The following is a 16783-nucleotide window of genomic DNA, read 5'->3' as shown; positions in this document are numbered from 1 at the left end:
GCCAATTTCTGCTGTTCATTTAGCACAATATGACACTGTGCACATCACAGTCACACATTTTAGTTGGCTATACTCATAGAAGCATGTAAATGAGGAATACCCGAACTTCTTAATTGGAAATCACAGACCATCTTTTCGCGCTTTCTATATAACTTTGTTGGAAAATATGTGTTGTTTTGACGAGTTTTATTAAAATAATGCTAAAACTGAACTATTCTTTTTCTACAGTCGCTGGGCAGAACGGCAAGTATTATTGGACTTGTTTAAAATGAATACTCCACTATTTTCAACAGTAGTCGTGCAAAAGTAGAGCAAGGGTCAAATGAGTAGCTTAAAATACTTGTGGAGTCGCTTGATGCTTCGGTGTGGGTCCCTTGACCCTAGGAGCGTTACCGGCAAGAGTCGTCTGACTCCCTATGAGTGTTAACGTGATCCTCCCGATGAGAGTCTGCACTCTTCCTAGAGGGTCAGGGGACTCTCCTAGAGCGAGCCGACCCTGACCCACCAAGAGAGTCACCGTGACTATTTAAAGAGAGTCCTATACGTGGCAAGTCAGAACTCTCCGAAAAGAGTCACGCATACTCTTTTTTTTCTTAGAGTGTATGATTATGAGAGACGCCGTAGTGGAGGGCTCCGGAAATTTCGACCATCTGCTGTTCTTTAACGTGCACCTAAATCTAAGTACACGGGCCTCTACCATTTCGCCTCCATCGAAATGCGCCCGCCGCGGCCGGGATCGAACCCGCGACCTTCGGGTCAGCAGCCGAGCACCGTAACCGCTATACCACCGCGGCGGACAGGATAGCTTGAAACGGCTAATCTTACGCGCACAGACGTTCATTGCCTTGCGGCACGTTTGAGGCATGCACCGAGAACCGAAGTGAGGCCAACAATTGAGACGGCGATCCGCACGGGGCCCGATTACGCTGTCGGGTTGTACTCTTGAAGGCGAAGCTCAAGCGTCCTCCAAGTTTTAAAGCGAAAGCTTTACTGGCCTTGTCGAGCGAGTTTCGCCGTGTGCCACCACTTGACCTAGAAGCGAAGAAGGGATACCATGCGTCCAGCCACGCTCAGCCGCCGCCGCTGCTCCGACCGCTGCAAGGATGAGTAACGCTTCTTCGCCAACAGTGTCTATGTGACTAAACACGTGACTTGCCGTTCTCTCTGCCACGCCGGGCCAACGGGCCAATGCAGTGTTGTACACGTTCCTCTAAAACAGGAACGAAAGCTCGTTCCTCGTTCCTTCCCAATTTTGGAACGAGTTCCCGTTACAAGTTCCTTTCTTGCGAAAGGAACTCGTTCCAGTTACATTTCGAAAATTGGAACGTGTCGTTACATTAACGTTACATTTCAATTTTAATCAATATATAGTGCCGAATAATCCTGAGGCGCAATAAATTGAGCAATTTAAAGCTCACATCGAGCTACATATATTTTACGAATTTGACATCGCCGGCAGCACGTTATGTGTAGACAAAAAAAAAAAAGGTGTCTCCAGATAAGATCGAACACGAGGTCCCGGTCACCATTCCCGATTGTGATAAAATTTACTGTAGGTCTAGGCATTACACCTAGAACAATGGTTTCGCAGTTAGTTTTGCGAAAAAAAATTTTGTTCGCCAGAAAAAAATATATAAATTTTGGCCGCAAAAAACGCTTTTCCGCCAATTTCGCGATTTCTGAATTTTGAGCGCACCAAGGAAAAAAACGGTGCACTTCTTCGTCACAATATTTTTTCCCCTTAAAGAACAAGTGAAATACAATCTTATGAGTCTATTATTTCTCTTGCTTGTCGAAGCACGTTTCAAGAAAAAAATCACAAACATGGCAAATCGCACAAAATACCTCTATTTCAGGAATTTATTGCTGCAAGCAAGTTAAAGTGAGCATAATGAAAATCGGTACATATTAACTTTGATACTTTCGCTCTTTTTTAAATAATTTCCGTGGTTTTATCGCGCTCCGTTTTACTCGATAATTGGGCTGAAACGTAAGTGATTTACCAAAAACGCCGAATTTTGAAAATAATTTTCTCAAAAAGGCCATTTTTAGTCTTTTTTAAAATCGTTCTGATTGAACTCAAGGACGTCATCTACCATTGTGCAGAAAATAAACGTTGCATTATTTTGGTTGTTAACAAGTTATAGTGCGTCAAATGTGACCATGCCAGCCTAGCGGCCGCGTCGTTCGTTATGGGCTGAAACTCGGATATAAGTTGCTAAAAATACTTGTACGTGACATAATCACAAATCAGCAGCTCCACACCAATAAATGCGCAGCCCGGTGTCACGGTTAAGCAAGCTTTGTCTTGGGATCAGCCGCTTGACACACCCGCAGCAGCGGCCGCTCGATGCTGCGGGCACTCACATTACATGAGTACCGCTTCGACTGCGGATGAGCTCCGCTTGCGCGTGAAAACTACGCTAAGAGGACGAATAAGATAAGGAATGCATCACTGTGAAAGTTAAAGGCCGTTAAGTGCCAACAAATGTCATAGTATGCAACGAAAACTCTGCTGGCAATTTCCCAGTGAGCGCCTCCAGTAGTGCGCTCATGTGTTGCTTTCTCTCTTCTGATGGGCTAAAGATAATTAGGTTCATTCTATGAGCAACATATGACACAAAAGAAATCCATTGACATCTAAAGAAAGCTGTCATACGTGCTTCCGATGGTCGAGCAACTCAAACTGCAGCTGTTCATCTCGTGCCAGAACACTTGTGTCAGCCGGCTGTGAAAAGAAGTGTGTCCAAGTCCATTACTTCATTAAGGAAGCCCTTTTACAATACTGTATTGTTGGGCGTCCGCAGATAGAATATTCAACGCAAGTCGAGCGTTTATCACGATATTATGCGGCTTCGGGCATAACAGCAGGGAAAAAAAATACATCTGTGCTGTATTGAAGGCGCTCACTGGGAAATTGCCAGCAGAGTTTTCGTTGCATATTATGACATTTGTTGGCACTTAACGGCCTTTAACTTTCACAGTGATGCATTCCTTCTCTCGTTTGTCCTCTGAGCGTGGTTTGGCGCGCAAGCGGAGCTCATCCGCAGTCGAAGCGGTACTCATGTAATGTGAGTGCCCCCAACATCGAGCGGCCGCTGCTGCGGGTGTGTCAAGCGGCTGATCCCAAGACAAAGCTTGCTTAACCATGACACCGGGCTGCGCATTTGTTGGTGTGGAGCTGCTTATTTGTGATTATGTCACGCACAAGTATTTTTAGCAACTTATATCCGAGTTTCAGCCCATAACGAACGACGCGGCCGCTAGGCTGGCATGGTCAGATTTGACGCACTATAACTTGTTAGCAACCAAAATAATGCAATATTTTTTTCCGCACAATGGTAGATGACGTCCTTGACTTCAATCAGAGGGATTTTAAAAAAAATTAAAAATGGCCTTTTTGAGAAAATCATTTCCAAATTTGGCGTTTTTGGTAAATCACTTACGTTTCAGCCCAATCATCGAGTAAAACGGAGCGCGATAAAACCACGCAAAGTATTTTAAAAGAGAGCGGAAGTATCAAAGTTAATATCTACCGATTTTCATTATCCTCACTTTAACTTGCTTGCAGCAATAAATTCTTGAAATAGAGGTATTTTGTGTGATTTGGCAAGTTTGTGATTTTTTTCTTCAAAAGTGCTTCGACAAGCAAGAAAAATAATAGACTCATAAGATTTTATTTCACTTGTTCTTTAAGGGGAATACATATTGTGACGAAGAAGTGCACCGTTTTTTCCCTAGGTGCGCTCAAAATTCAGAAATCGCGAAATTAGCGGAAAAGCGTTTTTTGCGGCCAAAAGTTGTACATTTTTTAAAGGCGAACAAAATTTTGTTCCGCAAAACTAACTGCGAAACCATTGTTCTGGGTGTAATGCCTAGACGTACAGTAAATTTCATCACAATCGGGAATGGTGACTGGGACCTCGTGTTCGATCTTATGTGGACACACCCAGCTGAATCTAAAGAAACGCTCCTAGACGAATTTTTCAGAGACCGCCGGCCATTCTACAGACATGTCTGACTGCAACTTCCGTGCCTGTCTGTTTCAAGTGCAACAAATGTGGCACTTTCCACGCCAGTCTTCAAAAGCGCAGTCAGAATACTGCGCTTCAGATATTCAAATAGAAATTTCCGCACACGCATCAATATAAATAAGTTTCTCTCACAGGGATCCCCGCATCAAAAGGAATAATACATAGACGTTGAATGAGTGGTGATTCAATATTGCAGTGTGACAAGAAAATAATGTCCAGGATACATGTTCGCAACATAGTAAAGTCCATTGTTAGCACTCAGCAAGAGTTGCATCTTGATGTTGGTATCCGACAGACGAACCGTTCCTTCAAGCACTTGAGGGTACTGCCCTGTCGTACACAAATAGGAACAAAGTCAATCGAGGTTGTAGGGGCGAGGGCAGGCTCAGCGGGCGCAACAAGAATGTAGCGCTGGATGTACACGTATCGTTTATTGCATGACAGACGTTATCAGTGCGGCGGCTGTCGAACTGAACCATAATAAAAATGATAGACCGATGGCCGCGGAGATAACTCGCATGTTGAAGGGATGCCTGCCCAAACGCAACCATCGAATGCACTGGACAGGCGCCACAGCGGCGCCTGCGTCCGTTGCGTCTCGGTCCTCTTCCCCGCCATCTATGCAACCGGGTGTCAAAAGACAGATTTGTCGATAGCTCCCAGCGACGTGCACGAGATACTAAAGGGGCGATCAAGCCAGCCGCTCAAGACCACGCGATGAGAAAAACATTTCCAGGAACTGGGCCGAAGCCTCGCAGTCGGTGAGCGCTCGAACATGAAGCCAATAAAACGTCTGAAGCGCACTCTGCACGCGGCAACGCGCTCAATCACAAAGGACAGAACCATAATGTAACTTCGCCATCGTTACATTGGGGCCCGAGACCATTTATGTGCAGTGGGAGGCCACCGCGCGGGATTTCTGTGGTTAGCACATCGGTGCTTCACTCACTTTATGCGGCCTCTAGCGTTGTGATTCTCAGTCCTTTGTCCCATGCGCGTCAAACACCAGATCCGCGACGATGATTCGCGCCGTTTGAGGACTCTGCGGAACCCCGCGCAGGCGCCTCGACTACGGTACGTCGGTTCCCCCCACCTTTCTCTATGCCGACAAGGCCACGGAGACTTGCCCTTACAAAAATTGGTTTCAGCTGTCTAACACATATGAGTCACCACCCAGTCACCTCCCTATAGACCCCGAGCAGACGGCAAGCAGACTTTTCTGATAATGTGCGCCCAGAGTGTGTGCGTGTGGATGCATATAATATATATGCATGTATCTATATATTCTGGACCATGACACATTTCATAATAATGATTAAATGAATTTCACCTTTCAGTCACCCACCAGTCATCCCCACATAGACCAAGTTTGCAGATTTTCTTCAGACGCCTAGCAGACGGCAAGCAGACTTTTCTGATAATGAGCGCCCAGAGTGCGTGTGCGTGGATGTATATAATATATATGCATGTATCTATATATTCTGGACCATGGCACATTTCATAATAATGATTAAATGAATTTCACCTTTCAGTCACCCACCAGCCATCCCCATATAGATCTAGTCAGCAGATTTTCTGCAGACCCCTAGCAGACGGCAAGCAGACTTTTCTGATAATGAGCGCCCAGAGTGCGTGCGTTTAGATGTATATAATATTATGTATGTATCTACATATTCTGGACCATGACACATTTGATACTAATGATTAAATGGATTTGACCTTTCAGTCACACACTGATAGGGGGTGACAGAAAATCTGTCACTTGTCTTCACGTGCTGTGCACCTGGGTTGTTCATGGTCTGTAGAATTTCTGCAGAAAGGCTGCAGCTTTTCTGGAGCATCATGCGACAGCCTGCCAGCTGGTAATTGGAATTCGCTAATTAAAATAGCGTTGCACATTTGGCGGGTGTAGATTAACAGATCTGTTTGTTTTATGGCTACCTAACATCCAGCATAAAATTATATGCATTCTGTGAACGTGTAAATTTAAAATTTTGAAGCGTAGGAATTGGCCCACCGGCACTGAATGGCAGGTCAAGATACCACGGCTATATATACCGGGTGGTCGGTGTTAGGTTGTGAAGCGATAGTGTGCGGTATTTGCTGTTGTTGCGTCTACGCTGTGGTCGTGTGTTGGTGGGTGTATGTACGGTATTCTACCCCTGGATGCTGCATGTTACCTGACTCGTGGTGCTAACGCAAAGGGTAGCTCTTATTTTTTTCATCCGCAACAAAGCTCCGCACATATTCTGCAGAAATGCTGCAGAAATTCTGCAGACGCTCTGCAGACGTTCTGCCGGCATGCTGCATCCTGGCGGCTACAAACGCTCTGCAGGCTTTCTGCAGAAAGGGGGTTCCAAATGTCTACTGGGAGGTGACAAGGGGTGACAAAAAGTCTGTCACTTTTCTTTCCGCATTCCGGATCCGGGTGACTCGTGGTCTGTAGAATTTCTGCAGATAGGATGCAAGCAGAACCGCCCGATTACGCATGCTGCAGCAACACAAACACACACACACACAAAAAAACAAGCTGCTTTCCAGTTCGACGAACAAAAAGTTACCGAGGAAAAAAAAATTGCGCGCCCTTTCCTGGCAGCGGCCAAGTAAAAGTTCTCCAAGGAGTGTCTGCGCTCCTGACAGGCCTGTAGACAGAAATTTTTTTTGGGGGGGGGGGGGCATTTGCTGAAAACCTTGACTTTTTTGAGAACACCTATTTTTTATTATTTATTTTTGTAAAAACACCTACTTCACCAAAATTTCGGAAGGGGGAGGCCCTAGCCCCGCCCCCCTCCCCGGCTACGGGGCTGACTCTAGAACGACCCTTGATTGCTGTCACACTAGCTGAGACAAAGAAGAAAAAATCATCCGTTTCTCCCGCACGTGGTTCGTCTCGGCATCGCGTGCGTGCGCCTGTTCAATGCCGAGGAACGTTCACAGAAGGAACGCCGTTCCCTCTGCTGTTCCTACGCAAACGTAACGAGTTACCGTTACAGTTCCACCGATCCTCATTGGAACAGTGGCGTTACTCCGTTCCTCCTAAAAGGAACTAGTTCCTGGAACGTCGTTCCGTACAACACTGGCCCAATGCTTCAGTTCAGCCGTTGTGCCATATTGTCGTGCGATGTAAGGAGAGAGCGAGGACGCTGGCCAATCTATGCCGGAGTTGTCTGCGCGGTCCAGGCGGCGAAAGCGGCAAGCTGCGTCGGACCATCCTCGGATGCCGCTCGGCTTGCTAATGAGTTAAAGCGGAAACATGTGTACCAGCGCGGAAAGTGGCTGGCTGAAAAGAGTGAATAACGGGAATTGCGGCGAGCTAAACGTGGGGAGAAGGATGCAGAAAGGCGCCAGTGACGAGCTTTAGGGGCGGCAATGGACGCCACGCCTCCGACCTCGGCGACGGCTGCAGAAACTGACAAAACGACGGCAGTGAGTGCTCGCAGTTCGGAACGTTCAGCTAGCCATATCGTTCGGTTGGCAAACTGTGCTTCGGCTACAAGGATAAACAAGTATAACCAAGTATAACAAGCTTTCGCATGCCTAATCGGGCCTAGCCGAGCTAAGCCAAAGCCGTTTTGTTATGATAAGGCGTGGTCGGCACGTAGAGTTCCCGCTTCGTCTCCCACTTGATGCCTATGTGGCCGCAGCAACGGTAGATTATGAGGATGAGTAACTGAAGAACCAGCCTATAAGAACGCCACCGGGTATTGTCGACGCGATTAGCATGAATTTAACGTTGACAATGCAAAATGCGTGGAAACCTGCCTTTTTGTTTTTGTCAGAGACCACGTTGGACTCGCAGGCTCAAACGACCTCCAATCAATGACGTACGCAGTGCCCGCCATTTTTTGGGTTTGGTTTTCGCCAAGAATATTCGAAAGTGGTGGCAGAACTCACAGTGTTGTCAGGACGACCACAAAGCGAGTGCCACTACCACTATAATAAAAGCAATAAAAGATATTGAGGCTTTCAGCATCTTCGCTAGACATCCAAGTTCGTAGTGACGGCGCAGGAGCTAATTGTTCGAATCACAAGAGCAGACAGACAGACAGACAGACAGACAGACAGCTGTCCAGAGGGCCCACAACTTGGCGGCGGAGCTCGCCATGCCCGTCCCCACGCGGGTGCGGCCCGCAGCCGATCCACCCTTGAGGGGAACCGGACCTTCATGATCTTAATAAAGTTCTTTGACTGACTGACTGACTGACTGACTGACTGACTGACTGACTGAACGAACTCTCTTTAATTCTGAGTAGCTACTGTCACGACCCCCCTAACGGGAGGCCATTCTAGCAGCTGGCCGCGCCCACGAAGAGGGCAGAACGCCTTGACGCTGCGCCGTTTCCTGGGCCTTCTGTATAGCCGGGGCTTGCTTTCGGGGTACGTTCCAATTTTTTAGCATCAGCTACACTGGCTGAGCTGGAGCAGTCTCGCGTGGCAGTCCGAAAGCCGTGCTGCGCATGCGCGAGGAGCAGCGACGTCACACGGCGCACAGCTGATGCACCGGAGCCGCCGCCGTCGCGCGCGCCTCGCCGATCAGCGCATTCCAGAGGAGTGACGTGAGAGCCGCGGCACACATACTGCCGCCGGCGCGCCCAGCTGTGTGGCTCCGTTGCGCAGTGACCGTCTGACGCTGCGCCGGGCGTTGGGGCCATCGAGACGGCAGCGTGTTACTACACTGACCACCGAGCCGTCTTTGTGGCAATAGAGAAATGGCGTTGAGCAAAAAATAAATATACGTGCGTAACATAATGCGTATACCGTGTGTGTGTCACTGAAGCAGCAGTAAGCATTGTGATCAAGGTAATCCTAGACAACAAGGAGAGCTAAGAATAATCAGCTGAACCTTAGCTCACGCTACGTATATCCTGGCATAGCCGAGCTAAGCCACTACAATTGTTCATGAAGCGCGAGCTTGTGTAGTCATGCGTTCTTTGTTGTGCTTATGTATGCCACATTCTATAACTTGGTATTGTTTTTGGAATGGTCAGTGCTTTAGCTCTTCATTTACGTTGTCCTCCGTGTAAAATGAGCTGTCTCCAAGAAAAAGCACAATAAGAAACTAACTCGCAAAACGTCTAACAGGCTCGCGCGGCTATGTTGACATTTTGCACGATGGGGCGCGCACTAAGCGATTAGAAGTTAATCTCGCTCACTCGGATTAACGCAGGTTCAGAACCACACTTAACTGTGAGTGCAAATTAGTTTTTAGGTCAGCGTTTTAATTACTTCTAGGCCAATCTTGATTTCGAATGCTGCATTTTAAGCGAAAGAAGCCTGCAAGTGTTTCACGTTACCGCCATATTTAGGACATTCAAAGTTTGTTGATCTGGCTCACATTAAAATAAGCTCTTCCTTTCATCTTTATGGGAGTATATGCTTAAATATGGCGCCGAATCAAGTGCTTACGTCCTGCGCCCTCTGATGATACTGATGTTCTGTATGAATTTTTTTTTTGTCCCTTGTGTCAAAATTGCGTGCACCGTGTAATCAAACAACCTGTACAAGCGTGTATATAGACCTGTGTACATAGCGTAATTGTGTATGGGGTAAGGAAATGTGTGTACGTAGTGTACACTTTCTTAAGTAGATACAGATTTTTATTTATGTATGCATAAATATGCATGTATACATACTTTCTCTTTCTGATTGAAATTGTATCTTTGTGTCGGGTATTATGTTGTTTCAAGTCTTGTATTTATTCATTACATTTCTGCAATGTGCGGTTGTCCTTTGTAAAAGGGGGCAGGGCTCCTGTCAAGCTTCTTTGGCTCTTATTAGTCCTGTCTCCTCTTCTTCAATGAGAAAATGAAATTGATTGATTGATTGATTGATTGATTGATTGATTGATTGATTGATTGATTGATTGATTGAACGACTCATAAGAAGCATGGCACGAGGACAAAAGCGGGTTACCGTGAAAAGAAACTTTCGCGGTGTGTGGCTGCTCCAGAAGTGATGTTGCGCTTGATTTATGCGTAATGTTATTACGACTGTTTTCCACGCGCTGTAGTTGCGCTTCACCTTTGCGTGAACAAATTAGGCAGCAGCAAGAGAATGAAGGCGGACGAGCATTATGCTATGGCTATCGTGGATAACTCCTACTCAGAGAGGTCGCCGAGCGAGTGGCGAGCTTTGTGGAAAACTCAATAAGCCATGGTTAATTAGGTGAGCGCATTTGTTTTAGCGCGAAGCCGAGCGCTAGTGCCAACACAGCCAAGACGCTCTCTTGCGGTAACCATATGTGATGGTGTTCAAAAACTTCGCAGAAGAATCACGTCAACAGGGATGAGTGTCAATCAACTTTTCATAATAACACAGAGTGTGAATTACCTGTCAACTCTCTGCACGTGGTGCCAAGTCATTTTCTCCAGGCGCCTGTAGGCCACAGCGACGACTCGGAACCCTTCGAGCGTGTACCCACGAAGCATTTCGAAGTACTCCGCCGGCACTGGAAGATCATGGCATGTATGAAAGCGAACTTTGCTGGCAGCTCACGAAAAAAATGACAGTCAATTATGGAGCCACGCCGCGCATTTCATATAATACGCCCTGATTTTCTTCTGCAGTCCATAGTTTAAGACGTACTCACCGTTTGCCTACTGTACACTACATGGCTGTACATGCCTGAATTTTTGGCACGGGTACGGCGCGCGCCAGCTTTTTAGAAGCCTGAGCCCAGAGCAGGCCCCCCAGGAGCGTGCTTCTAAGACTGGGCCAGGGTCGGCCAGGGTTCTCGTGTGAATGGTTAGCCAGTTATTGTGTGTGTGGGTAAGAATCCAAATCCTGGGCACGTTGGAAGAAGTTTGATACACTGATCTCTATATATATCCGGTCTTTTATAGCGAGTCATCTGACGAACCTTCTTTTGAGCGCGCGACATCCTTTTCATAATGCGCCGGGCTGCACTTTTAACAGGCATGAAGTGCTGCCTCCCAACCTCTCACTTGTCAACTGTGCGGGAATAGACCTAGAGAGCCGGTATGGTGGCGCTGCTGCTCGCTCTTCCTGTGGACTCGTAGGGTGGTGGTAGCACACGTGCGCGTCTGCATGTTTCGTGGCAGCAGTTACGGTTGCGGTGGCAGCCTTTCCCTAGAACAGCAATCTTAGTTCGCCTTGTTGTGTATGAATACAATGTGTTGAGTAACGTTTACTAGTGTTTCACAATTCGGTGGAAAAACCGGCTTGTCAAATGGTGCCATAGCGCTAGGAGACACGGAAGAGTAGAAAGACACAACGGGACGTCCGTTTCTGCTAGCGCTTTAGCAAAGTCGCCTGAAAAGCCACTTTCCCAAGGCCAGCCTGTCGCTGGCTATCGTCGGCATTCAGCTAAGTTTCGTTTTGACTTCAAAGCACCCAAGAAAGCCGAGAGACCTCTTGATCCCGTTTATCGCTGAAAACCAAGCTATGAGAACACTCTCCTATAGTAACCCGTTGTGGTGGTCTAGTGGTTATGGTGCTCGACTGCTCACGCGGTGATCGCGGGATCGAATCCCGGCCACTGCGGCCGTATTTTCGATGAATGTGAAAATCCTCGCGGCCTATGCACTTAGATTTAAGTGCACGTTAGAGAACCCCAGATGGTCAAACTTTCCGGAGTCCACCACTACGGCGTCTTTCATAATCATATCCTGGTTTTGGGACGTGAAACCTGATTAATATTACCCTCCCATATTAAGAAAAACAATAAAGTAAACAGAAATGCAGCTACCTGTTGTGGAAACGAGAAACAATTAGTCGTATTCCATCCCTTTGAAAGCACACTGGAAGCCGATCTAACTACATACACAGCATTTTGGGGCCGTGCGAAGCACCCATCAGTCCAATGCTGGTTGCCGACCTCTAGGAGAGCGCGTCGCCGGTCGTCGCGTAAACATGGTCGCGAAAAGCAACCTACGTGTATTGTTCTGCGGTTTCCGTAGTATCGAAGATGTCGACAGGTACCTCAACGAGAGTTGCTTGTCGCTTTGCATGAACTTGTGGTAAGTTGTGTGGTCTGAAAGAAGAAATTCCTAACCGCGACGGGGACGCCCCACATTGTCGATGAGCGCCTAGTGAAAATGAAAATCGTGTACTATGACGTACGAGTGGATGTGAGCTTTTAGAGCGCAGCTCTCAGGCGCCCGTTCCTGCGTTGAACGGCGTCGCCGTCGGCGTTGCAGGTGTCGACGTACGCGATAGAGCTAACGAGGGCGAAAGAGAGCGAATGCGGAGTCTGTCTATATCCCTAGCCACAAGCCACTGAGCCTCGCTTTCTTCCTCTGTCACGTGCGGTGGCACCTCGGTCGGAAATCTTGGGTATGCAGGGCTGGCACGTCCACTGCGGCAGCCTTCGCTTGTCCTGACGGGGCTGGTGACGTTTCGCTTGGCTCGCGACACCTGCAATGCACAGAGCGGTGTGCGTAGCACTCGAGTGCTGGGAGTTGCTGTGGCAATACGTAACAAACGTTATATTGCTACAAGTGCGGGTAGCCAAAACTTGAAACACAGTTGGCATTGCCCCAACACGGATCTGAGCTCAGAATTTGCATTAGGCAGTATCGTAATCTTCGGTGAATTTTTAATTTTTTAACAGCGAAACTGCTCTTGCTCGGCGTCTAATGTCATGACCCAAAACTTTTATCATTATGAACCGGCACGCGTTCTTTTTGTCCTCTTCTTCCTGATCTTCATCGTCTGCTTCCCTCGCAGAACACGCCTGCCGATTTCTTCGGAATGACCAGTAATAACACTGCTGGGGGAGAGAAAGAGTACGGAAAGAGGGAAAGAAACAGAGACGCAGAAAGAAAGATATGAAGTGAAAGGGAAATTTTTGCCGAAAGAACATTCTTCACGAGGCGGGATTTGCACCCGCGTACACTCGATCCGAAGGCGAGCGTCCCAATCACTCGGTGTCAGGGATGACAACAGACGTCGAAAAAGAAGGCCAGAGAAGAAATGAATGGAATACGAATAAAGACACATGGAAAAGGAGAAAGAAGCGAGAGGTGCGCGCGAGGGAGGCCATCTTGGAGGCGCGCGCAGAAGAGAACGGCGGTCAAGGCGACGGGGAAGATAGCCGATGGTCCGCGCAGTCTGGGTCTTGCCCCAGTCCTGTGGAGCGTGGAGCCCGCCGGAGTACTAGCCTCGGCGAGCAGCGGTCTTCACGATCCGGTCGTCCAGCTGGCCGGCTGTGCAGTGAGCTGCCGGGACAGGTCAGCGCTTACGCCGCCGACCTTGAACGAGCCCGGGCTTGCGGCCACCCGTCAGCCACGCCAACGGTGCCCGGGCCAGGGTGAGCTGGGACGTTCCAGGAGTGCCTGCCGGCACCAATCCCATTCTGCAGAAGACGAACAACGCACGAGTACGTCACAGTGCTTGCGGAGCGCACTTCTACATCAACGGAGACTTCGGTATCGACGGACGCGGTGAGCGACGGTCAGGTGACCTCACGAACGATCTTCATCGTAAGCGACCGGCGGTAGCGGACGAGATGTGAGGAGGGACGCGCGTAGAACTTGGTCGTGATATGACGTGTTAATTACTTGGTTCTGGGGACCTCGTTATTTCTAGTTATTCCTATTCTTCTGTGTGTGTGTGTGTGTCTTGTTGCGTGGAATGAAGTGTGTGTTTATGTCACACCTTGTCGCCTTCGTGTGTTCATTGCGCGTGCTCAAGAAAAACGTGCCGGTCGTCCTACACATCGTGACACTCGGCTATGCAGGCACGCTAGCTAAGCAGAGCATCATAGCCTCGTATATTGCCGCGTGTCTTATTTTTCATGAGTCGAAGCTTGACCCACAAGGCCTGTGGGCAACGTGCTGCGCAGGCCTCGCCGCGTTGTGTAAGAACCCTCGCGATTGTTATAGAACGTTCCGTTAAGATTGCGCGCCGCACGCGAATGTTCCAGCTTTGTCGAGAGATAACGGCGCCACTATCGATATCGCTGGAAAGTGCGATAGCGCCAGTATAAAAGCCGACGCGCTTGACCGCTTGTCAGTTGATCGACGGTCGACGCTTTCTTCGCCGCTATCATCGCATACCGCGTGTATTGCTGTAAATTAACTTTCCGTTTCTCGGCCCAAAGTTCGGCCAAATAAAGAGTTTCAGTTTGTACACCTCGCCTGCGGACTTCGTCGACGTCACGAACACGTGACAATATTATAGTGTAACAAAGGTGTGGGACAGGGAAGTGAGCCTGCGGAGGAGAGACGAGATGGTGAGGATGAGCGAAAGGAGGAGGGAGAGAGCAAAGCATAGCCTAGAACGAATGAGAGAGAGAAAGAAAAGCAGAAAGAGAGAAAGAAAGGAGATCACCAAAAGCGAGAGAGAAAAAGTAGAGTGGAAGAAACCTAGAGAAAAGCTAGAGAGGACGAAAGGGATGAAAGAGGAAGAAATATAGAAACAGGAAGAAAAAAGAAATAGAGAGAGAGAGAGCTATATAGATATATAAGTAGAAATGAACAGAGAAAAAAAGACAGAAAAAACACAGAGAAGCCGAAAGACAGGAAGAAAGAAAGAAAGTTTGCAAAAACACCGACAACAGAGAAGAAGGCACACCCAGCGCTGGGTGTGTCTTCTTCTCTGTTGTCCGTGTCTTTCTTTTTTTTTCTTCCTTTTTTTTCACGCACATGTATTGAAGTTAACAAACGAGCAAAAGCCAGGACTACATAGCTGCCCATCAGCTCCGCCGTCTCTTCAGCATACGCCTTTAGTGCAAGCTAGTCTAATTTTTTCTTGCTCTCCGGGTGCTGAGCTACCGAGCTATCTCCGTTCCAAGGAAGTTTACGCTGAAAACACTTGTCTCATTCCGCACTGGCTGCCACTGATCGCCTTTCGGGCTGGCAAGACGAAATGACACGTCAGAGCAAAATAAGCAGGCAGACGTTTTGCCCCTCTAAGTGGCAGTTGTCAGCCTGATCCCTCCTTATTAAAGCGAAACCTTAGATGCCTCATAAAAGGCCAAAATTGACCGGCGTTCAGCGTCGGCGTCCCATGTCGGCGGCGCCAGCATGAGCGATGCAAAAACCAATCATCACGTGATGACGTCACCATATGACGTCACTGTGACGTCACCGAACGTGACGTCATCTCATGACACCATTGCTTGGCCAGTGGTGGGCCGATAACGGAGGCAGTGCAAAACAAGGTGAGTGCAGAAAGCTTACAATGCCTCCGACCCTGGGGGCATTGTAAAACCACATTTGTTGCAGAAAGCTTTTGGAGGGAGGCGCGGGAGGTTCAATACACCAACATTGAAGAAAAAGATTGCTTTCGCCTTCGAGTCGACTGAGGCACCTGGGTGTGTCCAGATAAGATCGAGCACGATGTCCCGTTCAACATTCCCGATTTTGAGGAAATTTACAGTAGGCCTAGGGATTAGACCCAGAACAATGTTTCGAAGTTAGTTTTGTGAAACAAAATTGTTCGCCTGGAAAAAATATACATAAACTTAACCCGCAAAAACCACTTTTCCGCCAATCTTGAGCGCTCCTAGGGAAAAAACGACGCACTTCTTGGCCATATTTATTCCCCTCAAAAAACAAGTGAAATGCAATCCTAATTCATTCTAAAAAGACAGGGCGTGCAAACAAGGACACAAGGAAGAAGTCAGGACAGCACAAATGCCGACTAACAACTGAAGAGACGCACAACGGCTGAAAAGAAAGAAGGCACGAAAACTTATCTGCGCATGCCCCTGCAACAGGCGAACCTATCAATCCGACACGCGTGGCGGTCTACGTGGAAGATAACTGTTAAGGCTTTTGATTTCATCTTTATGCGAGTTAATCGACGGTTGGCTCACGCATGCGCTACCACTATTCTCGATATGCCATGCTTCAATCGTCAGGCGCGTTTCTTCATTTCTCTGACGGTACAACACTGCCAATTCATCGAATTTTGGCGTGCACTTAGAATCTCGACAATGTAAAGATAGATTAGAAGGTGAGCCTCATGTTAGCGATCTCTTATGTTCCAACAATCTCTGTTTAATGCATCGGCCCGTTTGTCCTACGTAGAAGCGGCCGCAGCTGAAAGGGACCTTATACACACGGCGGTGGCTAGTCAGACTAGCCACCGCCGGACCACCGCCTACCAGCCACACACCAATCGCCTCACCGAGCGTCTAAATAAACCATCGCCGACATGCTGGCCATGTACGTCGACGTCGTACATAAGCCGTGGGATGCCATCCTTCCGTATGTGACCTTCGCATAATACACGCCCGTGCAAGAATCGACGCGCGACGTCATACAACTTGGTTGAGGGTAGAAACCCGGCAACGGCGCTCAGCGCTATGCTGCCCAACGTCACCGACGAAGAAAACCTCGACGTCACTTTCCACTTTCAGCGCGCTGAAGAAGCCAGACAACTCGCCCGTCTGTTCAGCAAAAGCCAGCAAAAGACCGAACGCCGTCAGTACTATAGAGAAAAGGACAAGCCGCCATCCCCTTGGTGAAGCCCCCCGTCGACCTCTTCTTTATTCGAACATACTGATCTTATCTTAATGATGATGGCGCCTCTCCTCGTCTTCTACACGATTTGCAACATCCTCTGCGTCCCTAACTGATTCCTGACGATGAACACTAACACACACAGATTCTAAATAGACACTATTTGTTCATCGGTGTAATGAATGAAGGGAATTTCTGAAAGAAATTTATATGTTTGTGAATTTTGGTGTAATTTTGAGATATTTGTGCGGACTTGTGAGAACGAGGACGACGGCGACATGAAGGCGAGCCAGGGGCAGGTGGCTCGCGCGGCGGCGG

The 16783-nt window shown here is 48.1% G+C and overlaps 1 protein-coding gene across 1 annotated transcript in view; it reads right to left on the bottom strand.

The window, feature by feature from the left end:
• The window catches only part of LOC119390976 (polyamine-transporting ATPase 13A3-like), a 585099-nt gene that overhangs the window by 508869 nt on the left and 59447 nt on the right, over window positions 1–16783 (bottom strand). Inside the window, exons 8-9 of the mRNA XM_037658686.2 lie at window positions 12284–12410; window positions 10365–10482 (exon numbers count right to left, since the gene is read on the bottom strand). Of these exons, the coding sequence (XP_037514614.2) occupies window positions 10365–10482; window positions 12284–12410 (245 nt within the window). The remainder of the gene's footprint in view (window positions 1–10364; window positions 10483–12283; window positions 12411–16783) is intronic.

This window comes from Rhipicephalus sanguineus, chromosome 4 (assembly GCF_013339695.2).
Source record: "Rhipicephalus sanguineus isolate Rsan-2018 chromosome 4, BIME_Rsan_1.4, whole genome shotgun sequence".
NCBI lineage: Eukaryota > Metazoa > Arthropoda > Arachnida > Ixodida > Ixodidae > Rhipicephalus > Rhipicephalus sanguineus.
Note: the sequence above shows the minus strand (reverse complement) of the source record. Positions and strands in the feature narration are given on the sequence as shown.